Source organism: Cryptosporidium sp. chipmunk genotype I (genome assembly GCF_004936735.1).
Source record: "Cryptosporidium sp. chipmunk genotype I strain 37763 chromosome Unknown contig_52, whole genome shotgun sequence".
In the NCBI taxonomy this organism is placed as follows: Eukaryota; Apicomplexa; class Conoidasida; order Eucoccidiorida; family Cryptosporidiidae; genus Cryptosporidium; species Cryptosporidium sp. chipmunk genotype I.
Genome location: NW_027125580.1, coordinates 1,433 through 28,235, shown reverse-complemented (window position 1 = coordinate 28,235; position 26,803 = coordinate 1,433). Strand labels below are relative to the sequence as shown.

General features: G+C 33.3%; 10 protein-coding genes across 10 annotated transcripts; 4 read left to right on the top strand and 6 right to left on the bottom strand.

Moving 5' to 3' along the window:
- Positions 1-254: 254 nt before the first annotated feature.
- Positions 255-1,049, bottom strand: ELE39_003380 (XPA1 binding -like GTpase; the record flags this gene model as incomplete). The annotated part of the gene is made up of 1 exon (XM_067346366.1): positions 255-1,049. The coding sequence occupies one exon, from the start codon at positions 1,047-1,049 to the stop codon at positions 255-257; it is 795 nt and encodes a 264-aa protein (XP_067202832.1).
- A 338-nt stretch (positions 1,050-1,387) lies between these two features.
- Positions 1,388-2,626, bottom strand: ELE39_003418 (integral membrane with 6 transmembrane domains and ring domain; the record flags this gene model as incomplete). The annotated part of the gene is made up of 1 exon (XM_067346404.1): positions 1,388-2,626. The coding sequence occupies one exon, from the start codon at positions 2,624-2,626 to the stop codon at positions 1,388-1,390; it is 1,239 nt and encodes a 412-aa protein (XP_067202870.1).
- Positions 2,627-3,382: 756 nt separating this feature from the next.
- ELE39_003417 (Hat1-like acetyltransferase) lies at positions 3,383-4,905 on the top strand (the record flags this gene model as incomplete). The annotated part of the gene is made up of 2 exons (XM_067346403.1): positions 3,383-4,634; positions 4,682-4,905. The coding sequence occupies 2 exons, from the start codon at positions 3,383-3,385 to the stop codon at positions 4,903-4,905; spliced, it is 1,476 nt and encodes a 491-aa protein (XP_067202869.1).
- A 64-nt stretch (positions 4,906-4,969) lies between these two features.
- On the bottom strand, positions 4,970-5,350 carry ELE39_003416 (uncharacterized protein; the record flags this gene model as incomplete). The annotated part of the gene is made up of 1 exon (XM_067346402.1): positions 4,970-5,350. One exon carries the CDS (start codon positions 5,348-5,350, stop codon positions 4,970-4,972), a length of 381 nt encoding a protein of 126 aa, XP_067202868.1.
- A 474-nt stretch (positions 5,351-5,824) lies between these two features.
- ELE39_003415 (calcium calmodulin-dependent kinase with a kinase domain and 2 calmodulin-like EF hands) lies at positions 5,825-8,266 on the top strand (the record flags this gene model as incomplete). The annotated part of the gene is made up of 1 exon (XM_067346401.1): positions 5,825-8,266. One exon carries the CDS (start codon positions 5,825-5,827, stop codon positions 8,264-8,266), a length of 2,442 nt encoding a protein of 813 aa, XP_067202867.1.
- A 142-nt stretch (positions 8,267-8,408) lies between these two features.
- Positions 8,409-15,842, bottom strand: ELE39_003414 (uncharacterized protein; the record flags this gene model as incomplete). Its single annotated transcript, XM_067346400.1, has 1 exon — positions 8,409-15,842. The coding sequence occupies one exon, from the start codon at positions 15,840-15,842 to the stop codon at positions 8,409-8,411; it is 7,434 nt and encodes a 2,477-aa protein (XP_067202866.1).
- A 523-nt stretch (positions 15,843-16,365) lies between these two features.
- On the top strand, positions 16,366-17,037 carry ELE39_003412 (uncharacterized protein; the record flags this gene model as incomplete). Its single annotated transcript, XM_067346398.1, has 2 exons — positions 16,366-16,518; positions 16,570-17,037. 2 exons carry the CDS (start codon positions 16,366-16,368, stop codon positions 17,035-17,037), a joined length of 621 nt encoding a protein of 206 aa, XP_067202864.1.
- Positions 17,038-17,224: 187 nt separating this feature from the next.
- Positions 17,225-19,561, bottom strand: ELE39_003401 (uncharacterized protein; the record flags this gene model as incomplete). Its single annotated transcript, XM_067346387.1, has 1 exon — positions 17,225-19,561. One exon carries the CDS (start codon positions 19,559-19,561, stop codon positions 17,225-17,227), a length of 2,337 nt encoding a protein of 778 aa, XP_067202853.1.
- Positions 19,562-20,679: 1,118 nt separating this feature from the next.
- Positions 20,680-22,977, top strand: ELE39_003390 (uncharacterized protein; the record flags this gene model as incomplete). The annotated part of the gene is made up of 1 exon (XM_067346376.1): positions 20,680-22,977. The coding sequence occupies one exon, from the start codon at positions 20,680-20,682 to the stop codon at positions 22,975-22,977; it is 2,298 nt and encodes a 765-aa protein (XP_067202842.1).
- Positions 22,978-26,322: 3,345 nt separating this feature from the next.
- Positions 26,323-26,595, bottom strand: ELE39_003379 (uncharacterized protein; the record flags this gene model as incomplete). The annotated part of the gene is made up of 1 exon (XM_067346365.1): positions 26,323-26,595. The coding sequence occupies one exon, from the start codon at positions 26,593-26,595 to the stop codon at positions 26,323-26,325; it is 273 nt and encodes a 90-aa protein (XP_067202831.1).
- Positions 26,596-26,803: the final 208 nt, after the last annotated feature.

Here is a 26,803-nt window from a genome sequence, read left to right as displayed (position 1 = left end):
ACTCTAAAGCTTTAAACTACTTTGATAATTCTAAATATTCTAAAGGTCACTTTCTTCTTTTAAACTTTGATTTCCCTGGTACTTTTCAATGTATCTTTCATAAATGGTCCCAAACATTTCTTCATTGGGAAGCATATTTATGTTTGTTTCTATTCCTAGAGTAGAATATTCAGAATATTCACTTAGCATAGAAAATCTGAAATGATTCAATATACTTAACATTAGGCTATACAATCATTCAGAATTTAAATAACTTACCCGTTAGATTTGTCGATTAGTTGCAAGATTTGTAAAACTGAGTCTTTGTCATTAATATCTACTGGAATAAATTGCATTATGCTAGAATCCTCAACCAAATCCACAAGCTCACTTTGGAATCCCTTATATTTGAGAAATAGTGGATGATCACCCATGTTTGATTCGTGCTTCCAAAATGTCAATAGTTGATTTAGATCCTCTAACTGAGAGAAGTATTCTAATTTGAATGGTAGATCATCCTTAAAGTGCTCCAATAGGTCAATCTTAGAAAAAACATTCAAATATGGAAGTTCTATAGACATTTGAGCAGAAAGGGAGACTAATAGTGCTGAAATATAATTTGTTGGGGATGATAGCAGAGTGCTATCAATCAGATGTACTGCTGTGAGACGAATGTCAAGGTCTTTTGCCAATACAGAAAGGATCTCTTTCAAAACATAGTTGTGGGTATATAGTTCAACTTGCCCAGGAATATCTATCAGAATATATGAGGCGTCCTTTCTCTTAGTTCGAATTCCATCTATTAACCAATCAATGTTTACTTGTAAATATTCCATACAATAAACCAAAGCTCCATTTGGACCGAGCATATGTTCATTCATAACACTTTCAAAGTTAATCAACTCTCGCACATCTACATCAGGAATAAAAGGGACATTTTCATTTGCAGGATCCAGGTTGACAATAATATTTGGCCTGCCAAGTGCAGTACACATCTGGTGCATTCCATAGACAAAAGTTGTTTTACCTGAACCAGGAGGCCCGATTAATACTTGGCCAAATAGTGTCATTCTTAAGCTAAATCTTAGTTCTTACGGAAATTTAAATCTCAAGGTAATTCAAAAAAAAACTTTAAATTGAAATTCATTGTCAATACATGGCGCCAAAGTATCGAATAATTAGATTTTGCAAAAAGGTTACACAAAGAAAAAATGGAAAGAAAACAATTTCTTGTATTAAACTTCTATGAGAAAAATTGTCCGAATCAAAGATCTTGAGTCGCAATGATTATTGCATTAATCTTTCTTGAATAGTTATGCTTGTTCCTGTGCCTTTTATAGGTTGCTATAGCAGAAGTGGCTTGTCTACATGTAGGGCAAAGACCAATCTAGAATTTGTTATTGGATAATTAGTTAGAAAGCTTTGTTAAAATAAAACTTACTCTATAGAACTCTCTTAAAGCGCAATTGTTGCATAATCCACCATGTCCACATGGAAGAAATACTGATTCACAATTATTATCACAACAGATAATACATACTTGCTCATGATTATCGTCATGAGGAGTTAGCATGCAATTAGGATCTGAAAAAGACTCTCTTTTTGATTTTGGGGTGTGAGACAATATCGGCGATAGGGAATTAGTACTTGTGGGGGAATTCACAGTAGATAATGTATGTGTTGAAATGGCCTCACAGCATAGCAATTCTTTAGAATCTGAACAATCTTGAAATAATGTAGTATTACTCTGATTTTCTATTTTATGAAAAACCCCAGTACCCATTTTTGTAAGAATAACTTCAGAACCTATTTTATATGGAGAAATCATTTTCTTAAATTGCTTGATGTTAGATGAAATGAAATCATCATCTGAGGAACTTATAGAGGAGAGTCCTTCATCAGATTCCTGAATTAACCCTTGTGAAATAACGGCAGACATTACTGCAATCATTGTCTGGGTGCAGATAATACAAACGTGCCATAATCTGATATGTGAATTCTGTTCATATACGTGATAACTAACTGCATACTTATTTTCTCTAAGATATATTGCATCATTAAGGAAATCCGCTAGATCCAAGCAAGTAATAAGTATAGTTGTTGATAAGCAACCAAGAAAAACTCCAAATATAGCCAACATTCTGTCTGCTACTCCAAGAACACAAAATACTGTCGAAAAGGAAAATATTACTCCACACCAAAACCAGCAAGGCCAAAAAACAACCCACCAGGACGGTATTTGTTGAAATTTCTCAGCAATACTGGTAAGATTTCCATGGAATTGAGCTGAAGTTTCCCAAGTAAAATGCTCTCTTGATATTTCGCGATAATATCTACTTTCTGATGAAATTCTTAGAAAAATTTGAAATAGCAATAACCCAATCCAAATGTCGATAAACAGGAATCTTAATATTACCCATGGGCATCTTAATGAGTTTGATAAGCTTGCAAATAATACTTGGAAGATAACTGCTCCAGTAATCAAAGTCAAAGGAACTTCTAAGTCTGGGATTCCAATTATTACATGACTTATTAGCATAACCAAAGAAATACCACGAGATAATAGTCCGATAATGTGCACAATTCTAATTACCACATCACTTAATAAACACCAAGAAACTGTTAGTCTTAATACTCCAACACCCATTAATACAACCGAAAAGTCATATAATATTGGTGGAAATAAGCACAAACACCATACATACCTGTGAATATATATTTATGCACTGATTATTCCTAATAATTAAACTAACCTTGATTCGATTGAAAAAATGGAAAAAGTAACTGCTAAGAATACCGTAAATAACCAACTGATCTGCTCCCAAAGAATTCCCATGGAAGCTCTATTAATTGCTCCATTCGTGTTATTACGATAGTCCAAGCTTGGTAAAAGTACTGCTACATTATACATCAATGCTAGGAAAATAGGTTAGAAAAAAAACCACTTTTGACCCATAAACGTCTCCAAAAAAATTGATGGATTCCTTTGTCAATTAAAATCAATGCCTATGTAGTCTAATCTAAACAGTGTCTAGTTATTCTTATAAATTTATCATAATCCGAGCAAACACTAAATCTTTGAAAATTGAAAATTGACTATTGCAGACTGGAAATTATTGAAAAGACTTAGAGAAATGTTATTTATATCGAATTGCACTCATACAACTAAATCTTATAAATAAAGGAAAAATTATGTTAATTTATAATTAAATTATTTCAATTCAATTGCTTAAACTTTGACGCATGCAAAATAAACAATTAAATTATATCGGCACAGTTTGCCGCCAAATGCAAACAAATTGTGGGAAATTTAATCTAGTTGAAATTAGTTACCAGACAAAAAAACTGTATATAGCACATTTTATTTGTTTTAGGATAGGCTTTTAAAGTTGATTAGAACAGAATGGATGATACAAACCCTAATAAACGATTAAGGTTGAACGAAGAGTCTGACTCACAGCTACCTGTTCCAATTAAGATAGATAATGTATTGAATAAAATTTTACTTCATCCATGTGAAACATTGAGTGACTTTATTGAAAAGAGGGCAGGGTCTTATGCTCCATACTATGCTCATCACTTTTTCCACGATGAAGAAATTGCATTACTAGATGGGTATGATACAATAATTCACATTTACTTCTCTTGCAATTGGTTTGATGTATATGTGGAAGTAGATGTAGCTGCAGTAAAAAACAAATCTAAAGAGCAGATTACGTTGAGTGAAGAGGACAAGAGTCACTATATAGAAAATATTATTAAACAGCTCAAAACAATTCCTCTGGAGGGGGGATTTTGTTCTAAAGAAGAATTTATGGAAAGATTGAAGATTCCATTAAGATGGATTCCTGGGGTCTCAGCAGGTATATTCGAGACAGAGCTTAAATTAAATAGGCATGAGGAAGTAGATTTAAGAAAAATTGACTTATCTGAAATCGAGAACTTAACCTCAAGCCTTAACAAAGAATTTGATAATTTGAAGTCGCATCCTTATGTTAAAAACTTTCAAATTTTACATAGGAGGATTGAGTGGTTCCTCCACTGGTACATTGAATCCGCTTCTTCTATTGACCAAGAAGATAGATGGGCAGTTTGGCTCCCTCTTGTTAAGAGAGAACAATCACTTATTGTTTTGGGTTTAATTACAACTTACTTATTTTTTTCGATTCCCAAATCTAGAATTAGAATTTCTCAAGTTTTAATATTTCCCCAGTACCAAGGAAAGGGTTTGGGAAGTTCATTCCTAAATATAATTTATAACTTTGCAATAAAAGACGAAGATATAATGGAAATTACTGTTGAAGATCCTGCCCTTTCAATGATGCAGCTACGTGACATATTAAATATTGAAATTTTACTGAAGAATAATGTGATTAAGAAAGATCATCTAAAGCCATTGAAAAATAACGAACTTTTAGAAATTCTTCAGAATCCAAATGGGTCAATAAATATTTTGAAAGATGTCGTAATGACCTGTTTTCCTTCTCAAACTTGGGAAGAAGTTAAAGAAAGAATTCACAAATATACCAAAGAGTCTCCAAGACAAATTGCAAGATTGCTTGTATTAATATCATTCTTTAGATATTTACCAAATCCATTACCTAAGATTGAGCCCAATATTGAAGATCAGATAAGAGGTTTAAGAGTTAGAAAGGGTAAGTTGAAAATTATCAAAGTAAGTAACTTTCATTTAAATATTCAGATCCAGATGAAGAAGCTCAAATCAATAAAAAAAGTGGAGACAGATCAAATATCGATAAACTTTTTAGGGTTGCGGTGAAAAAAAGATTACTTGCAGATAATTCAGATTCACTCTTTGGTTCATCCCAATCAGAAATGGTTCAGAACTTGGAAATTGCTTGGAATCAAGTTTATTCAAGTTTCTACGCAACAGTAAAGAAAATTAGGACAGTTTATATAAGTTAAAAACTATAATGCACGCCTCTATATTAAAAAGGATTGAATGCTTCTGCAGAAAGCTGATTCAATTCTAAAATGGCAACCTCTTGTCACTAGCTTCTATATTCCCTAAGTTCCTAGTGACAAAAGAAACGCAAAATGCAATAATAGAAATTACTATGAGCCAGAATAATATTTTGTTGAAAAAGTAAATAATTAACAAAGTAAAAACCACCAGCCCAAAACCAGTAATTGAGTTCAATTTTCCATCGGTGGCATTTTCAGATCTAACACCTTTTATTGGTCTACAACCGTAAGTAGTACTACTGTGAATGGATAGATCATCATTCTTATTTGGCACAATTCCTTTCCTTGCAAAACTCTCTAATTCATGTGAAATACCCATTTCTTTATAAACCTGCTCATTAATCCTATTAATGTAGTCCGTATTATAGATATATTGCTGTGCCATTTTACCGCTTCAAATTGTGTCTTTTTCAAAACGCAGTTTCCTTCTTGACATTGATTTGAAATCAATGGTGCAGCTAAGCTACTTGTTTATAATGCCGCTGGTCTGAAAGTCCACACTTTAATTCATACCAATTGTTCCAGCGCCAATATGGTCGCTCATAGTTCCCCACACTTGTGGGCATGCAGGGAACCACAGTCTATTAAACGACAAAATTGAAGTTAAAATAAAGAAGACAAACAAATAAATAATTTTTTTATATAAACATCCAAATTAGTTAGTTGCTAGAATTGGCTGAATTGACCGAGATTTTACACGAAAAAGTGATTTTCGAGTAGATCTTGGCCGTTAGAAGATAGGCACCGATGGAACCATTGCGAACAAAGATTTTCAGAAGAAATTATCAGGAATTCATTTCGAGTTTTATGAAAAGTTAATAATTGGCCACTATAAGGCCATATAGTTCATATTAATATAATGGAAAAGAATCAAGGAAAGGTTCGAACACCCGTCAGCCGCCAGGGTGCTAAGCCTGGAAGTGGATTTAGGAACGCTCAGAACCTTCATAACAGTGAGAGGAAAGAAGCCTCTATAGGATTTGATAAATTTAGGGATGGAGCTACTAACTCAACAGAGAACACTCCAGTCAGACGAACTTCAAATAGAAAAAGCGACCAAAATAGTAGCTGTAATCGAAAGTGCCAAAGCACCGAAAGTTATAGAACAAGGACTAGACTTGAGAGCTCTGAAAGAGCTAAGGGTATGTGTTTTTCCCCAGCTTTCAAATTGAAGTTCAGCCATAATGCATTTGTTTCTTTGGGCTCACTTTTAGAGCTACAGAAGAAGTACCACCTTAAAGGGATAATTGGTCAAGGTTCTTATGGAGTGGTAAGAGTCGCAATGGAGAATCAGACGGGAGCAATCAGAGCTATAAAAATAATGAATAAAAACAAGATTAGACAAATTAATCCAAAGGATGTGGAAAGGATTAAGACAGAGGTTCGTCTAATGAAGAAGTTGCACCATCCAAATATTGCTCGTCTTTACGAAGTTTACGAAGATGAACAATATATATGTTTAGTCATGGAGCTTTGCCATGGTGGTCATTTGTTGGATAGGCTTAATGTTTCCATTGACGATGTTACAGGGAAGTACACAATGGATGTAGTAAAAACTCAAATATGTCCCTGTCCAGAATGCAATGAGGAGGCAATAAATGGGACTGTTAAAGGATTTAAAGAATCTCTAGATTTCATTCAAAGAGAAAAACTTATTGCTAATACAATGCGTCAGATTTTTAGTGCTCTTCATTATCTTCATAATCAGGGAATTTGTCACAGAGATATTAAACCTGAAAACTTTTTGTTTTCAACAAATAGGAGCTTTGAGATTAGGCTTGTTGACTTTGGCCTATCTAAGGAGTTTTATAAATTGAATAATGGAGAGTATTATGGGATGACTACCAAAGCTGGAACACCTTATTTTGTTGCCCCTGAAGTTCTTAATAGTACAAATGAATCTTATGGACCAAAGTGTGACGTTTGGAGTGCAGGTATACTACTCCACTTATTATTAATGGGAACAGTACCATTCCCAGGGGCAAACGATGCAGACACTATTTCACAGGTATTAAATAAAAAACTTTGCTTTGAAGACCCAAACTACAATATTATTTCTCCTCTCGCGAGAGATTTGCTTTCAAAGCTACTAAATCGCAATGTAGACGAAAGATTAGATGCAAAGAGAGCTTTGCAGCACCCATGGTTAAGCCAGTTTTCAGATAAAATTTATAGAGTGAATCCTATCGATGGAGTTGAGGCCCATGAATCATATTCATCTAAAAGAAATATCTTTGTATCCACTGAGCACACTCCATTTCAAGCTTCAATGCTTAAATCATTAAGGAGATACTATGTTTCTCCTCTACTAAAAAAGATTGCATTAACTGTCATTGCAAGGTATTGCCCAGATAAATGGATAGAAAACCTCAGAAATGTCTTTTATAAATTAGACACCAGACAAATTGGTAAGATTAAACTTTGTGATTTGCGCGTGGCGACTCAACAGTTGGTAGCTCAACAGAAACTCAGAGTTCCTCAGCATCATATAGATCTTCTCTTGGATGCAGTAGACAGCGATGGAAATGGAGAAATCGACTATATAGAATTCGTTGCTGCTGTAATCTCTCCAAAACTGTCTTGCAGGAAGGATGTACTTACGATGGCTTTTAAAATGTTGGATCAGGATGAAGATGGACTTATTTCCACAAAAGATATCAAAAAACTAGTTAGTAGTGAAAAAATTCGACTAAGCTCTGCAACAGTACTGGAAGCTGAAGAGGACAGTATTTTGGAAGATCTTAATGTTGAAGTAAACAGAGTAATTGGGAAAGGAAATGTGAGTGTTACAGGAGTTTCCTTCCAAGCATTCGAAAAACTACTTAATACGAACTACGAAAAGGTTTGTAGATGTTACCATGGCCCAAGAGAAAGGGATAACAAAGGAGGGCTTCCGGTTTGTGGAGAAGATAGTATGGATACTTGGTATGATGACTTACTTTCTTGCAATACAGAAAATGAAAATCTGGGACAACTTTTAGTAGGGAATGAGCCAAAGGGGATTCAAAAAAATTCACTTTATGTCTGCAGACGTACAGGATTTAGGGATTTATTAGCTTTGAGCCATACGACCGGTCAAAAAGATAAATTTCAAGTTGATATTAATAGGAAGAGGAGCTTGGGAAGTAACCAAGAAAGAGAAGTGTATAATACAAACGGAGCTGAAGATGAAGTGCAAGGCAACAGTGAAATAAATAGACAATATGGTTTGGGTATTGTAGGATTCATTGGAAACGGATTAGGAGTAAGAATGGGAGGAAATACAAAAAACCCTTCTAAAGTTCTGCTTTGTGACAACTAAATTTACTTGTAATCTGAAGCTCAGATTATTTAGCATTAATTAGGAAATTAGGTAGAAAAAGTGTACATCTATTATTGAAATTAGAATTAATTAATATATGTTTTTTAGTTTTTTTCTCTGAAAAAAATATCTTTCCGAAGTTCTAAGTAGAAATAAAATGTATGCTTTCCAGTTTTGATCTTATTTGTTTCAGTAACTCCAACTCGGACTTACAACTCTTGGACGTTTCTGACAACTTTGAATTCAAAAAGTTGTTTTTTATTTCTGAGCTTAGCATCAGGTTAATCGAGCTAATACAAGTTCTAATAGCTTCTTGGAATGGGTCCTCTGCTGAAAGTATGCTTGATGTTGAAGTTAAAGGTTGCCCTGGAAATTGTGTGTCACAAAGAAGAATAGTAAGAGATCCTCTGGCAAGTATAGACACAACATTCTGCAAAATATGAGATGGCTTTGACTCTATTCCATCTTTGAGAGATGAAGTTAAACAAGAAATGCAATTTGAAAGCCATCTTGCGATTTCGAGCTTAAGCTTGAAAGGATTAGTATGAGGAGAATTGTGAATTGTGGAGGTTAGTTCAAATCCTAACTTCACAGGCTTGTAGTGTGAAAGAAACTCCACCTCAGACTCGAACCAAGAGATACAAGAAAATATTAAAGAGTTTAATTGATCAATATTCGGCACCAATGATATCATTTGGGATGCTGATTCAAGGATTTGTCCGGTTCTAGAATGCAATATATTGATAATGATGAAGTTCGTATCTTGTTCTTTAGCATTCCCGTGATTCAAATTATTTAGATTAACCTTGTTTTCTGTCCCATTATTCATCCTATATTTAAGATAAGAAATGTGATATCCTGTAACAAGAACTTTCGAGAATAATGAATATACGGAGCAAAGTATTGGTGAGAATTTTTCAACAACTATAATACTCCCAAATCTACCAGAGTTAAACATGCACTGGCCTTCAGAGTGAAATTGCCAGTCTGATTTCTTTTGCTGGCAGAATAACAAATGTTTAAGGAAAAATTCAAACAAAGAGGAGAAGAATGCCTCAAGTTTGATAATCCAACCAATAATAACTTCAAAATTATCAATTGATCCATAGCCAGCAAGAGTATTTTTCGGCAGTACTCCCCTATTAATGACTTCAAGCAAAAGAGAAAATATCGAGATTATAAGCTCGATTCTATCGAATGCCTTTTCGAGTTGCAAATTAAAAGATATTTGTGAACTTACAAACTGAAGATCTAAGAACAGTTGGTGGCAGTCCTGTAATGCAGTTAAAACCACTTCTTGGGAAAGAAGGCAACTAATATAATCAGACTCAATAATCTTCCTTAGAAAAGACGGGGACATTCGAATCCAGTTAATGGTTATATAATTCCAAAAAATAAGACTTCCATGGCAGCATTGAATGGAGAATTTTGAGCTTTCAATCAGAGCATATAGACTTTGGATATGCTCATCGCCAGTAATAGAAGGAACCAGTACAGAAGAATTTGTCAAAATTAATTGACTGGAAATATGTATCTTATTGTAGATTAGGAAAAGCAAGTAAAGTGAAAGAAAAGAGTGGTTTTGCTGAGTTTTCGTACCAAACAACAGATCAGAGTTAAAAGGAATCCAATTGCAAAGCTCAGAAATTCTGTAATTTTCATTTTCAATATCACCTTCATCAAAATCTTTTGATTTTTTAAATTGATTTAATTGTGTCAAGAGTATGACTTCTTGTGGTTTCAGAACCCAAGAGGTGTTTCGTGGCTCCAATTTAGAGGGAAGAAAGTCATCTAAGCTTCTTAAAATTTCATGTTCATTTTGTTTAGTTGAAACCCTAAGGTTATTAATTAATAGAGAAACAAATTCTACGAAGGTGGAAATTGGCCTTCCAGAGCTGGATTTGCTGGAGTAACCATTATTCCTATTGCTGGCCCAAACTTCTGGCCAAATCTGTCGAAGAAATGAGCTTGTGAATTGTTCGCCTGTATCTTGACTTGATTTATTTGAAAACTGGATGGAGTCAATAGCAATACAGTTTGAAAGGAGGATTAGAAGTGTATTTTTCCACCCAGGTGGAAAATACTGGTTGGAACTGTAATTTGTGTAGGATGCCTTTTCTAGCTCAACTAAAAGTCTTACCAGATCTTCACAACAATCTTGGATGGTTGTGAAGCATATTTTCTGTCTTTGGATCTCCGAAATAGAATAGCTGGGCAAGTACAACCTCAATGATGATTCATCGCCGTTATATATATTAGTTTCTGCCGAAAATGATGCATGGACATGCTTCAAAGTAGTGAGTAAAGTTTGTGAAAATATTGAAAGTATTGCAGAAGAGAGTGGTACCGGAGTCTTTTTAAAGAAGGAAAAGTTGATAAATGGTCTGCAAAGCTCTATTATTGCTTGTAATGTCGTGAAGGAATTAGCATCTAGATCTCTTGATTCCAACTCTGTGTAATTAAAAGGTGAAACTGTTGAAAACTTATTAAGAAGCAACCCAAGAAGTTGCACATACTCATTAATAAATAGACGACAAGAAATTGAACTAATTGAAGGTGCAAAAGTAAGTGGAAATCTGTCTTGAATAAACTTTTGGTTTCCATAATTTTCAGGAAGTATAGATTGTAAAGATGTCCTATAAATACCGCAAACCTGGTTTTTAGCTGTTAAATATGGTATAAAGGAGCAGAAAAGAAATGTGTAATTAGCGCTTTGTTGGATTAGAAGCTCAATATCTGGTGATGGCTCATCCTCAAGAAAAGAATGTGCTATATTCAAAATGGGAGAAAGTATGTCAAGCTGATCGTGAGAAGAAGATGAAGTCTTTGGAGGAGTAAGGAATAGCCTGAATAACGCATTTAAGTTTTGGATGCATGAGAGCCAAAATGGGTCTCTAAGTAGTGAATTGTGGAAATCTAAACACTGAATCTCTTTTAATGCAGAAGAAACCTGAGATACCACAAATACTTCAGAAGATATTAAATGTACAATTAGTGCCAGATGAAGAAAATGAAGCCATCGATATTCTGGAGGTATCCAAGTGACAGGTAAAAGAATTCGTTCCTTGAGAATTGCAAATCTCGAATTAAGTCTTTCATTTAAAAGTCGAAGAGAAAAGTCTAAAAGTTGTGGTATTTTTAAAAGGTTTATTGTCAAGCGAAGAGTGAGATAATAAAACTCCAACTGCGAAAGAATGGCAAAATCTATCGAAGGAAAGCATGGCCTTTGATCATTAGGATGTGAAAGAGGAATTTGTGGAGGTGTAGAAAGAATATCCATAATAGTTAATAGTGGGAAGGTGGACTCATCAGTGGAAGAAGATGCATCCGGAATATAGATTTCTTCGTAAGTCTTCACTGAATAACTTGCATCATTTGATGTTGAAAAAATGAGATATTCTTTTATAGTAGGTACATCTGTTGCCATTCCAAGCCCTAGTCCTAGTAGAAGTGGGACAGCCGAAGATGCAGTATCTTGAGATCTAGATTGTGTTCCAATTGCAATATTTGGAACTGAAACAGAATCATTCAAAGAAGACGAAATCAAAAACCTGTCTTCTAAACCCTTTGAAAGTGCAAAAGCGACTAGAGACCTTGTACTAGTTAAATGGAATCTTGAGATTCTGTTATATAAGGATGATTTATTTGGAATGAAAGTTGGAGGAAGTAACTGGAGATAGCCACTAAGTATCGTCTCGTCAGTTCTTAAAGTTTCTAATTTTGAAGATAGGGGTAACTCTCGAAGAAGAGTGGTTTTTAATGAGCACCAAAGAGACAAATCTGCTGACTCGACAAGCGAATCAATGTAAATTGTATAATTCAGTTCGAGCTCATTGTGGATTGGAAGAAGGGTTTTGAAGGAAATACCTATTAAATTGTTTTCACAAGAGTACAATGAAGAGGTTGGGTCCGCCTCTGTAATTTCGTCCCAATAAACTGCCTGTTGATCAGCAACCAGAGAAGTACTTTTCATACCTGACTCAGATTCTGCTAGGATAAATGAATTTGGATTATTCCAAATATAATTAAAGGAGTCTTCAGAGTCTAAAATAAAGCCTTGGATAGAAGTTGGAAATTTATCAAGATCTGGAGATGAAAATATACGTGAGAACGATGATCTTAATTGCAGCAATAGTGCGGGTGAACTCGTGAGAAGAGCTGTAAGTGCCTCAGGATCTCTGTATAGAAATTGGCATGCTATATAAGTTGATGACTTAAGTAAATCTGGGTCAGTACCAATAATAATATATCTTAGTAGAGAAACTCTATAGTATTCATTTTTCTTTAAATTAAGCAGCTCAAACCGTGTAGGAGATAAATCCTCTTGAACTGGAAGAGCCAATTGTTCGTGAAAATAAATTAATGAGCTGTCAGAGGATGTTACAGCATCAAGAGCTTCAGTATCCAATAGGACCTCTTGAATATTTATTGGAGTCCCAGTACGAGAAAGCAAACCAGTACAGAGTCTACGAAGAGAGTTTTTATGATAGTTAACCCATGAAAGAAAAAGTTTGTCTCTCTGGAATAATATTCTAATAATTTCAAGTCCAGTTTTGGCTGTCAACAATTTTGGCCTGCTAGAAGTGTCCCTGTTTTGGGTTTGAAGAAATGTCAGAAAAGGATCTTCAGGAGGTATTACAAGAGCCATTAGTTGGTGGAATGAAGGAGAATCAATTGATAAAAGGCATCTGAATAGCCAGATTGTTGCATCCGAATCCTCAGTGAAGTCTTGTTGGCGTTCAGGCAATGGATTTGAAAGTGTGTGTCTTATAAATTTAAGTACTAGTGCAGAAATTGTCCACCTTCTTACTGGTGGAATTGAGTTCAACTTATGTATGATTGGAAGAATTTCCAGCATTACCCACCTTATTAAAGGAAGCTGGGACTTACTTAGAACCCCATTTGTATCATCATTAAAAGAGCTTGCTTTACCATTTCCATCTGCTTTTCCACAAAATGTGTACTCTGTGTTATTAGCTGCGCTTCTATTAACTTCATTATTAAGACAAAAAGTTGAGTTATTAATGCTGGAAACTCGGAACTGAAGGGAAATTATCGATGAAAATAACTTAATTAGAAAAATTCCCGAATCATTTTGAGTTATTGAATGCTGAAGCACTTTTGATAAAAGAGCAATTTTTGAAGAAAGTATTGCAAGTACTTCTGATGATTGGCTATGAAGAATACCCTGTGAAAAAACATCAAGGGAACCAATAAATAATGTATAAAGAAGCTTTGGGTCTTCAAAAATTTTATTCTCAAAGCAATCTCTTAGAAGCAAGATCAGGAAATCTGGAACTGACCTAGATTCATGAAGATTCAGCGAAGGACTAAGAAGTGGAGGTGGAGGAGGGCATGAAATACAAAGTCTGGATGAAAACCCAGCACTTAGAACTCGTAGAACTGCCCTGAATATTGGCCTAAAAGAGCGGGGATTATCAAATCCAGCTCCACTCCACACTCCAAGCCTAGGATGCTCCTCTGGAAAACTTAAAATGTCTTCCTTGCTTAATAAAGTTCTAGAAATGAAAATAAGGATTGATGGGAGGTGGAACCAAAAGTTTGATGGTTGGTTTTGCAAAAAATGAGCAACTTGTTGCCCAAGAGAGTAATGGCCAACTGCCATAATTGTTGCTGCAAGGTCTAACAAGTCTACAAAAAGCTCGGAAAGTACTGGAGGCAAGGGTACAGATGCAGATGTTCCATCTTCAGTTTCTCCAAATGATGAGTACATACTCAAGGTTGGAAACATTTCAATACAGCTAGAAAGTACCTTAGAAGCTCCCCAGCTTGCCAAAGGGTATCTCCTGCATAGAGAATCCAAACAACATACCAAAGGACTAAGGATTGATATTACAGGCTCAGAATTGCCTGTTTGAATAAAAATTTTTGACTGAGCTCTTAATGTACTGGGAGGTGTGCTATCTCGCTCAGATGAATATAGTTTAGAGTCTCTTTCCATCAATATCCTTCGCTGAAGCTGCAGAATTCTTGACCACTGAATTGGATCTTGAGTTGGGCTTAATGCAACTGAACATATATCATAAATAGCTTGAATGAACGCAAGTCCAACTGGATCCTGTGGGTCTAATCTTGGCAAGAGCTCATCTTGAATAAACCTCAATGTACGCCAGTGAGTAAGACCCATAAATCGCTTCTTTGAGTTTTGGCCAAATGCCCCATTAATTGAAAATGCAGCAAATCTTCCCAAAGGGGCATCTATATCCCAAAACTCTCCTGATAAAGTTCTACTTTGCTCTTCTTGTATTGATAGAGAGCCTGAGGCGCTTGCTGTGGTATCCTGGGAAAGCTTTGTTATCAAAGAATGTTTAGTTGAAAAAAAGTTGTTTTTTGAAGATTTTGGCAATCTAGCGCTAGAACGAAACCAATTATGTGCTTCATGAATAGAATTTGGAGCTGCAGAAATGTTCTTTGTTCTGCTCCATCTGTTAGGCATAGTATCAAAACATATAATTATTATCAGTAGAATCTTTGCTGAAAGACTTAATCTCGTATCAGAACCGCTAATAACTTGCTTTGAGTCTTGGCCTTCTATTCCAGAACCTTTTCCGGCATAATCAGAAAAATGAGTACCGAACTCATCCCATGAATCAAAGTCAGCAGCAGTTGGCCTGTTTGTAAGAAAGCTGGGCTGCATTCTTGCAGCATTTGGAATTAATTCCATCAATGCCTCCACTTCATCAAGGCTCGGGGAAAATCGTGATAACAAAATTGCGACGGTATCTGTCAGCTGAATAATTACGTTTCTATAATGATCTCTCAGGCAGTCAGATGTCTCAGAGTTGCTCGGTAGATCTGCCATGGATTGTGAGTCAGTTTTAATGTTTGCCTGACCAAGTTTTATTACTTCCTGAATACTTTGAAAGATAGAATTTACTGCATTACGAACAAAACCAGATTCCAGGATTACTGAACATCCATATATACATATTGGTGTACACTGTGAAGTAAAAACGCTTCCAGCTTTTGATTCACTTGGGGAATCCGAGGAAACTTGCTCTTCCCTATTATTAAATTCTGACTCAGAATCACATAGAACACCTAGCACCACGCAAGGGTGGCTATTGTTAGCCAATTCTCTGATTATCAATAACAAGAATTTGACTTCTCTGCAATATAATTCTAAAACCGTCGAAGACAAACTAACTAGTTCAATTTGTCCAGAATCAAATTGTAAGGAGGGGTCTTGAAAAGCTAAATCTATAAACCCAAAAACTTCTAGTTGATGCAAAGAAAGCTCAACAGAAATATCTTCGCATATTCTCAGAATTTGAGGCTCCGAAAGTAGCTCTGCTGTTTTTGGAAACCTTCCTTTCAAAAACCCCTTCAACTGAGAGCCACCACTGCGCACGTCCAACGCAGAATCGCGAGGTAATGAGTATAAAGGATTGGATAAATACTGTATGTGATCATCTACAAATTTTACGCACTTTTTATTAAGATCCCACCACTCGTCCAGCTCTTCCGGACGCGACGACAACACAATTCCAAACACACCTGTATAGAACTTTTCAAAGGTTCCAGTTCCCCAAACAGGGTCCAAGTTCTCCCACATTATTTAACACTTGGCTATATTCACTCACCACTAGCCAATGATTCTTGTTTCTTGGTTTTCTCGCCCCAAATTTCATTTAGGTCTTTTTTGTCCTTCCACTTTATTTTGTTTCGAAGCATCCGTTCCCGCCGGCGCAATATCGGCTCGCAATATCGGCTCGCAATATCGGTCAGGCCAGTAAAAAGTTGTATTTGTAAGTTTTTTCCGTCATGATAACTAAACTACATTATTTTCAAGTTTTAACAAAAAACTCTAAGCTTTCCTTCACCTCTTGATCGCACTAGTAGCTACTTTTATCATCGATTTTCTCAAGCAAAATTGCATGTTTAGTCGTCCCTTTTGATAATTTTTTTTTTGAAATATTCTCTGAATGCTCACACATTAAGTATAACTTTGAGTCATTAATTTATGCCTAATATTTAAATTCAGGATCATTTGTTTAATTGAGGTTTCCACAGCGCCATTAGACCATTTAATCAGCTTATTACTCGGGAGCCATTAATACTGTTAATAAAAACTAGTAATGGAAAGAAATAAGTTTTTTGCTGCAATCGACTTCGAAGATGAATCTCTCAGTAAGAGTATTTTTGAATCGATCTCTGAAGCTCAACTAAATATTTTCGATGAGGATGAAAGAACACTTTTACATAATGCAGTATCTAAAAACAAGTTATTTGTAAGTTTGAGAAAAAAAGATATATATGAAAATTAATACCAAATGAATTAGATTGCGAAATTGCTCATTACTAAAGGTGCTAATGTAAACACATCAGACGACAATATGTGGTCACCACTTCATTCTTGCTGCTCAAGTGGGTACTTTGAAATGGCAAAGTTGCTTCTTGAAAGTGGAGCAGACTGTAAAGCTAGAACGAGCTCGGGATGTACTCCACTACACTATGCAGCCTCTAAAGGCTACGAAGACATCGTAAAACTTATAATAGCAAAAGACAAATCAGTTATAGATATTCAAGATATATATGGAAGAACTGCAATATTCATGAGTGCGTGCTCTGGAAGACAAGAATGCTTTGATCTTTTATTTCAAGCAAATGCTGATTTAAATCTGAAAGAAAACTCTACAGGAGATACAATTCTTCACGCTGCAATCAACGGTTACCACGAAGAAATTGCATATAAAATCGCCTCAAAGAATCCGGAAATGCTCATGGTAAAAAATAAAGTAAGTTTGTAATCTTATTCAATTTAAATATACCCTTTTCTAGGATGGCAAAATACCATTAGATTTATCATCAAAGGAATTTACCGAGGAACTATTCGAAATAATCAAGAAAAGCTTCGACCCAAGTAGTATAGAGGAACTACTTTCCAAGTAGGTGGTTTTACTTAGGTTAATTCAATACTTGTATAAAAATAAAAATCTATTCGCCAATGCAGTCTAAGTTGCATTCTGAAAATCTACCCAAAATGCTATCTATGCAAAAGTGATCGTTTACTATGTGCCTATTTTGAGCCTTGTATTCAACTGGAGCAAATTCCTCATTTATTTGAACTGGGTCTGGAAGATTTGCAAGTCTTCCTAAATTATTGCATAATTCCCTATATGAATTATAAAATAATAAATAATTATCTTGCTGTTCAGATGGAATGTAATAAAGGAGTAACTTTTCAACTAAGCTCTCTATTGCTTCGATTTCTACATTTTTTGGTGAACCTCTTAAAAACATTTCAACCAAAAGAAGCATAGAATCTAGAGTTGTTGGTGAAAGCCCACTTTTTGAAAACTCCGAAATGCAGTCCAAAATTTCAGGGCGCAGAATTAAATTTGAGCTTAAAGGTATATCAGTATCTTTCAATATTGAGATTACCTTATTGAGCAACTCTACGTGATCATCATGAAATAACTCACCCTTAACGGCTTTTACTTTAAATGTTCTTGAACACAAACACGTTCTTAACAACTCTTCTGAAATTGAAAATGAAAGCTCAAAAAGAGATTTGCTCAAACCTGGTGCTTTCATTACTAAGTTCAAAAGCTCAGAACATGTTAAAATAACATTAGGGCCAAATAAGCTATACTTTCTTATTTCCAACTTTGAACTTGAATCTGAATTACGAAAAAAGTCTGTAAACATAATTTCTGAAATCATCTCAATTACTTTTGAATGTAAAGAGATCGGAATTAGTTTTATGAGGTCAATAGAATAAATTGAAATTAGGTACTTAAGAATTAGAAACAATTGCCAGCTAGATAAATCATCCTGCCCATAAATGGATAACAACTCTTCAATTAATAATTTAAAACTGGCAAAAAATGATGTATTTATAAACTTTGTGCAACTAATTAAGCTACTGTCTAGTAGCGAAGTTGAATAGTTAATTATTTGAGGTTCCGTTATTTGGAATACAGAAGATAATTGAGGTAAATTAATTAGTAAGAGTTTGCAAACCTCAAAGGAGTAAAAATAGTACTTAAAAATGGATTCTATCTCTAATTCTGTCAATTCATTCTGTGAATTAAAGAAGACTTTGTTTTGAATCAATTTACCGCTGTCAGATGCCTTTATAAATGGTTTAAATGAAGACACCACTTTCAATAACATCACAATCACTCCTGTTTCCGTAAAACCTTTGTCATTTTTAAAATCAGAATAATTTTCCAAAATTGAAGAGATGAACTTTATTATGAAGATTCCAAAATCTGAACTTACAAGAAAGTTAGAACTGCTATTTCCAATAATAATATTAATAAGTTTCAAATTTCTTGAAAACTTGCTAATTGAGTCTTTTTTGGTTTTTTTTGGAGAAAAGGTGCTAATAAAGGCTTTAACAGAATGAATAACATCTCTAATAAACACTTGAAGATTGTTGGAGTATAATTTCGAGTCATCTGATAATGCTAAACTGAAAAGTTCTATTCCCTGATTAGAAATAAAAACGTCATCTTGAAATACAAGTAAACGAATAAAGTTACAGAATTCATTTAAAATTTCAATTCCGGGCTCTTTCATATTAATAGAATTGTTTTCTAATTCGCTTTTTGATTTAATATTATTTTGAAATAAAAACCTTCTTGTATGCATATCGCTGAACAAGTATTTGTAAAACTGAAGTTTATTTATTACACTATCGGAAACCGATAATTTTAACTGTGAAATTAAATCACTCTGAAAATTCAAAAATTCGTCCAGGATAAAATCAGTCAAGACTTCCATCTTAATTAACGAGGAAATCAACTTTTTGGCTGATAACTGAACAAAGTATGTTTCATTTTGAAATCCTTTGAAAATCAATGTCAGCAGTTTCTTTAAATCTGATGAAATGCAATTTACAATTGTTCTAGATTCAATCAAAGAAGAAACTATAGATATTCTTATGCAAATTGCTCTTGGTTCAAGTTTCGGCCAATCTTCAACTTTGAGAATAGAAATAAACCTCGAATAGTCTATTTTGGACGAAAGTAAAACTGTTTTTACTGAATTGAGAGTAAATATTCGTGAAATTACGTCTCCTATTAATGCGTTTGGATGTTCTCTTAAGATCAACATGCCGGGATAAATTATTTCTTCCAGCAAGAATTCCGAGTCTTCAATTGATAAATTTGAAAATTGATCATTTATTGCATCTTCGATTTCAGGAGGTATTGAGTGGGTTGAATTCAAGTTTGCATTTTTCAATTCATTCAAATATTTAATCAGAGCGATTTTAGTCCCATCATACCTAGCTTTCTTGGCCTGCACAATATTGCTGTCCAACATTTATAAATTAGTGTTTACTAAATATTTATTAAACACATTAGCGCCATATAAAAATTGTGTTTTCACGAGGTTGTAATCCTTCAAAATCCAAATTCCCGGTAAATAAGAATCCATCTTGAAAAAATCCTAAGGCATATTTTTTAATTGAGTTTTTACATAGTATCGATTTATTGTATATTTGAAACAATATTTATGTGATGATCAATGCCCGAAATCAACTTTAAAAATAACCAGTAAATCATGCGTTGACAATATTTGATGACTAATTGAAGGTAACGAAACATTAATTTCACATTTTGCTTTGATAATATTAATTTCTTTTTAAAGTATAACTGCTGAAGGTCAATTAGACCAAATACAATAATACTGAATAATTCTCTATTACTAAAAGAGAAGTATCTGTTTCACAGATGAATGTGTCTATGCACTATCTATACTTCTAATCAGGTAAAATTTTGTTTTTGATTTTATTAATTCAAAGGCGAGCGTGTACAAGCTCTTAAAAGTTTTAACAGGTATTAACAAAAACAACTACTACCAACTTTGCCTCATGATATTGAAAGAATTGATGATATATAGCTGTAGTCAACAAGACTGTTTGATAATATTTGTGTTACTGACTCGTTTTCTTTTTTTTTTATCTAGCTTTGATTAAGATCGAATAAATAATCGCTCATCTAGCTAACCCATGTAAATTTGGAGACAATTGTGTCGTTAAAACCGAATTAGACAATTTTCATTTACTTTATTAAAAAGAAAAGATTATTCATAATAGTTACAATCCTTAAAAACGTGTGAAAATTTACTATATCTACAGATTAAATAATTCTTTGGGCGTCAACAAATTCTTCAAAAATTTAAATTTTTTCAGGAAAAGATCGAAATTATGTAGACTATGAGAATAGCAGGAAATAATGGCTTTATCCGAAACACCTGTTGACACTTTTAAAATCATATATTTTTCTCTTATCAGTTTAAGTTAAAAGATATGGGCGCCAGCAAGTTTTTAAAATGTCTAAATTAACTGGTTAAATCTAAAATTAATAAAATATAAAAAGAACGAAGATAAATATTATGAGAAAGAAATTCGGACTTCCACTAATGCTGCTGGAATTAGTATGAGGATTCTTTTACTATTTCTAATTGCATTGATATTGTCGATATCCTCAATAAATGGTTCAAGCTTATCAGAATCTCCAGTAGACAGTAGAACAAAATATGGGCTTGTTTCGCACCCAGATGATCGATCATGCAAAGAAAAACTGCTTAAATCATTTTCTTGCCATAAGCTATATAGCCTTCTCGTTAAAGTCAAATATATTTACGCGAAATTAAAAACTTTACTTAAATATCTGTTTACATATTTAAGAGAATCAAATGTTGACCTAGATGCTCTTCGTGAGATTTTCACAAATGAAATTAAACAACTCGCATTTGAAAATCAAGCAATAGTATACATTTATTATAGAAAATCATGTGATAGGGAGTACCCAGGATTTTCTACTCCAATGGTTAAAGAATTTGATCCAGATATTGCTAGGCATCATAAAGCCCCGCTTAGTGAAAGTAGGTTCGAAAAGTCGTATGTATCTCTAACTCTCGAAATCCTGTTTAGGAAAAATAGAAAGATAAAGAAAATCCTTAAGAGATCTCAACAACTGACATCTCTGAGGTTCTGCCTTTCGAGGTTAACATACAACTTATATAAACTTGCTGCATATTGTGAAAATGCGTTTTCAAGTCTGATTAAAGCTGTAATCAAAGCAAATCCAAGTGCTAGAAATTTTGTTCCGTATGCAAAATCAAAATTACCTCTTTCTTCAGGTGGATTTGACACTTCTTCCTCGTCTTCAGATGATGAACGTTACGATAAATTTTTCGAACAAATGAAAATCTTTTTACCTGGTGGTGATTCTGGTGGCGATTCTAGTGGTGACTCTGGTGGTACTTCTGGTGGTGCTTCTGGCGGTGTTTCTGGTGGTGCTTCTGGTGGTGCTTCTGGTGGTGCTTCTGGTGGTGCTTCTGGTGGTGATTCTGGTGGTGCTTCTGGTGGTGATTCTGGTGGTGCTTCTGGTGGTGCTTCTGGTGGTGCTTCTGGTGGTGATTCTGGCGGTGCTTCTGGTGGTGATTCGGGTGGTGATTCTGGTGGTGCTTCTGGTGGTGATTCTGGTGGTGATTCTGGTGATTATAGTGGTTATTATAGTGGTGCTTCGGGTGGTTCCACATCTACGAAAATGGGTCAACACGCAGCTCGTAAATCTTCCAAAAAAGTCTTATCTTCACTACCTCAATTTAGCTTACCTAAAAAGAAAAAGAAGAGCACTCCTAGAATCAATTTACCGCTTGGTTATATTCCAAACCCTGGAGATTTGGATCCAATTCCAATTAAGAGTTCTCAAGATTTTCACGCACAAAGAAGGAAATTGAAAGCAGTTCTCGAACTTCCTCTTAGACTTACATTGCAAGAATTAGATATTGAGGATACAAGCTCAGATGAGGAACTTTTCTGCCAAGAAGACTTTGTTAAACTTCCTAAAGAAAGGACTGAAAAGAAAAAGTTTTACACAACTGACCCAAAAACAGGAAAGCGTGTTAGAGTGTTTGGACAAGGTCCCAAGGTATCATCTGAAAAAACACATGAAGTAAGTAGTGAAAAAAACAAAAGACCAGATTCTCCGAGCAAACCTATAAAACATCCATTTGCACATCAAATAGGCCGAAGTTTAGGCACTGGACTAGGCCAAGCTCAATGTAAAATATCTACAAGGGAAGAAACAAAGAGACATCCAAGAACTCGGAATTCTGCAAGTGTTCTCACAAAAACAGAAAAGTCTGGTGAAATTTTACGAACTTCGGAACATTCAGATGGTACGAGGCCTTGTGAATCCACTTTAAAAGTACAGCAAAGAGAGCATGGAAATATTCCAAGACCATCTCACCAAAGTTCTGCACAGCATGAAACAGGATTAACAGAACGATTCGGGCCAGATCCTTCAGTTAGGCCAAAGATTCCAAGGCCTCAACTCAAAAATGAAGATTCTGTCAGTTACAGTCATCGAACTTTGTACCACAGACCAGGTGTTGGAACATCTCAGCATGGACATCACAGAGGTCATAGAGAAGCTGCTTCATTAGAGGAAGAATTCAAATCACTAAAAATTTCGACTACTGACTCTCACAGTGGTCGCTCAACTACGAAACATAGAGAACGATCAAGTGGCAGAAGAAGCACAGAAGGAAAGTCTAGAAAGGATGCTTCTAAGAGCCCTAGTTCACATCGTACTAGGAAGGAAGGAACTCATACGAGGCAAAAATTGGTCAATGCCCCTAAATTAACGACTGGCAGTTCGTCTTCAGGAAGTGCAGCAAGCTTGGACAAGTATGATTTGAGCGATATTCTTCAACAAGCTGATTGATACATTGTTGATCAGGATCGAGATTGAACTTTTTTATTATCAAGGATTCAACTTTGGGTTCATTTATGAATAAATTTCAAAATTTTTTTATTGCAAAATACTAATTAAATTTTTAATGGTTAACTGAAAATATTACTTTGACTTAAAGAAATAATTGACGTAATTAGTGCTAAAATTGTATGGATCTTGTTAAGTGTTGATCGTTATACATATTTCCGATTACTACTTCAATTAGGTTCAAAATACTCAAGATATTTTATTTATTGGGAACTATAAAATTCATAAGTTTATCTAACATTGTGAATTTTGTCTAGTCGGTGATATGCGTAATTTGAAATATATTCTAGTCATGCTATAATACAATGAAGTATCTGAAAATAACGAGTTGAAATTACCATATAAAAGAATTCTTGTTATGATTTTGAATATTATCAAAGAAAATATAGTCAAATTACACTGTCGCAAAAATGATGAATTGAGATTAAGAATAGTCATTAAATGGGTTATGAATTAAAGCTAGTGTTATTCTATTAATCCATATTTCAGTGGAATAAATAATTGTATGAAACAGGCTTGTTTTATTTTTTTTTTTTTTTCAAGCCCCATTTTCCAACAATTTTATATAATCACGCAGTTTATTGTTATGAAAAAATTCAAGATTTCGTTATTGAATAATTGTGGGAACATTTGGAATTAATTTAATGTGTATTGGAAATATGTTATTGAACAAATTTATATTGTTAAGCCGTTATATTATTGTTCACAATTTCTCGATGAAAAGAATATTTCGATTTATATTATCTAAACTCATTTTTTGTGGGAAATGAGCTAGTTATTTTAATAAAGATCGACATATTCTATTAATTACCGTGAAGTTTCTTAATTTTTCTTTGTATATGTATATATTTATATATTTTTTTTCTGATATAAAACTGAAAACATAATTGTTTGAAAGCTTAGATAATTGTTCTGTTATGCTTTATAAAGTTAAATTTAAGTCATAATTTTCTAAGGAATTTATTTTTTGATTTAAGAACTTTATCGCTGCAATATTATTCTAAGAAATAATTCTCAAGTATAGAAAAAGTAGATTTTAATAGAAATTTACTGAAAAGGTTCCGTGAGATATTGAAAATGAAATGTCACAGTTTTAGTTACTATTATAATGTTAGTTAATTAACGGTGTATCTATATTTTCGTTCACGGTAAATCTAACTTTTTTTCTTGTTGAATGATATAAATTTTGTTCTGCAGGTAGTAAAAATATTAAAGTTAAGAAATTATTCGTTATAATTACAATTGGTGTGATGAATTTAAAACCATAGAATTATTATTTAATTATAATTGGTGTTATTTTCAAATAATAAAGAAAAAGTATTAAAATAGACTAATATAGTATAAGTTATATTTTTAAAAAAATATTTTTTAAGCCTATTATAAAGTAAAAATTTAAATAAAATTTTTAAAAATGTTGAATTTCATAGTAAGATGAATTATTAACTTGAATAATTTTTGTTTAATTATACATTTTTTTTTAAAGTAAAACCAACCAATAAATGTTAAAATTTATTGCACAAATATTTTTTAAAATAATTTTATTTATAAAATAATTCAATAAAAAAGATGAATAGTTTGGAATTGAAAACCCACAGTCACTTTGAATTTTGAAATAATCCATTATTCCTTTTCAAGCAATATGCCATCTATTGAATAATCTGATTCAAACTAATTTTCTTTTTATTAAAACTTGTCAAATAAAAATTTCAAAGCGTTAATAATTTTTCACCAAATGAATTGAAACAATTTTAAAGTGTCATTCTAAAAAAAATAAATAATGCTATCGTAATTTAATTTTCAAATGCCCATATTAAATTATCAGTACTTATGAATTCGTTTTAACCATGGAATTGATTATTCGTATGAACCCATTTCCTTTAACTGGTTAAGTTAATTAAACATGAAATATACTAATACAATTCAAAACTTTAATTAGCTAATTGGCGTTAACATTTGTGAATATTTTATAAAGTTTTAATTAATAAACAGGTAGCTTTATACATCTACATATTCATCATGTATTTTTATAATATTAGTCAAAATCGAACTCAAAATAATCTGGCAAACTGACCATATTTTTGACATTGTTATCTTTGTTTCTTCAGATCAAAAATTACAAAGTCTCAAACAATACAATAACCAAACGGAGTACTGATTACTATTTGATTATTTTTACATCACTCTTAATAATTTAATTCACGAGAAAAAAATGGTAATTATCAGTCTGGAAAAACTTGAAAATATAAATGTTTCTGATATTTAAAAAAAAATCTAGTAAATCTTATGTTTCAAAGAATATTTAAATTAAGAAAAGTTCGCGAAAAGCGGATTATTTTAGAAAAAATGTCAATTCAAATGATGCATATATATTCTAACTGAAAAGTCGAGTCAATTTACATAAAGTTGTGTATGATTTAACTTTGGCTGACCTAGTGATTTTAACTATACAGACAATTATATAGTGCAAATTTGCAAAAATTTAATAAAAACCAAATATGACACGTTAATAAAAATTATATTTTTGCAGATAATGCTCAAATTAAATATGGGCACCATAAACTTCACATTTTCACAATTACAAGGATGATACCAAATAAACTTTACAATTGTAGAAAAGTGAAACTAGAGGAATAATAAAAGTTGCTATAAACATGTCTTTAGTAAAAGTTTCAAGAACAGGTCTGTGGGAAATTAATCAGTAATAACTTAAAAACTAATTGTAAATGTCTCCAAACGATTTTTAGAAAAGTTGGTTTATTTTAGAGACTGTTTTATTTGCATTTAGATAAGTATAGTAAATTAAACATGGCTTATATAGCAATGTGACTAAATGATTAATTACTAAGCTTATCCCAAATTTTTCAAAGCTTTGATTTGAACTTACCAATAGAATAGGCAGCCAATAATTTAATAAATAATTCCATTTATAATAAAAACCATCCCTTTTAGCTTTTGAAAAAAAAATCGAGTAGACTTATTAACTAGCAGGACTGGAAAATTAAATAAGTTAGTTTTAAGTAATTCTGCGTTACATTTTATGTTAAGGCTTAGTTATTTGCTAACTAATTTGAATTTCATTGAAAAGTGGTACTAATGATACTTTATGTTTTCGTTTCCAGATATTTGAAAATAAATTTGTAATAAAGAATTCAGTGTTCATACTAGAATTCTCAATTTTGAAAATGTCTTTTGTTAGTTTAATTTGGAAGACATTTTAGGAAATTTGTTCAGCTTTAGATAAGCTTTCTTACTTTGTACACGCTAGGTTAATTAGTCTTACATCTCCCGTTATTTAGAGCTACATATTTGTAGAAGCTGAATTTTCTCTGCAATTATTATCACACGGATATTGAGAAGTTTAATTTTGTATTCCTTACAACTTGTGTTACTTTTTGCGATTTTTGTAGGAACTTGGAAGATAATGCCAGATCCTGGATATTTGCTCCTACTTAAAATCAAGAATGGCGTAAGTAAAGGAAACAGAAGATTTAAATATGGAGTGCCACAAAACTTTAGGAGCCGATCTAATTCTAGTAATCTTGGACTAGATGCTGTATCCATACAATGCTCTAATCCTGATTATTCAGGAGTTATATTGTACCTCTTAAAAAGCCTTTCCCATTCTTATTGCCCTCACCCTCATCATTTCCAACCCAATCCTCATCATCGATACCATTCTGGCAGCTACCCACCACTATCAACATAAATGCAAACACGGCAGCCACATAGTTTTGCCTTTTAGATTGTGCCTAAGAGAGAAAGTCTAATG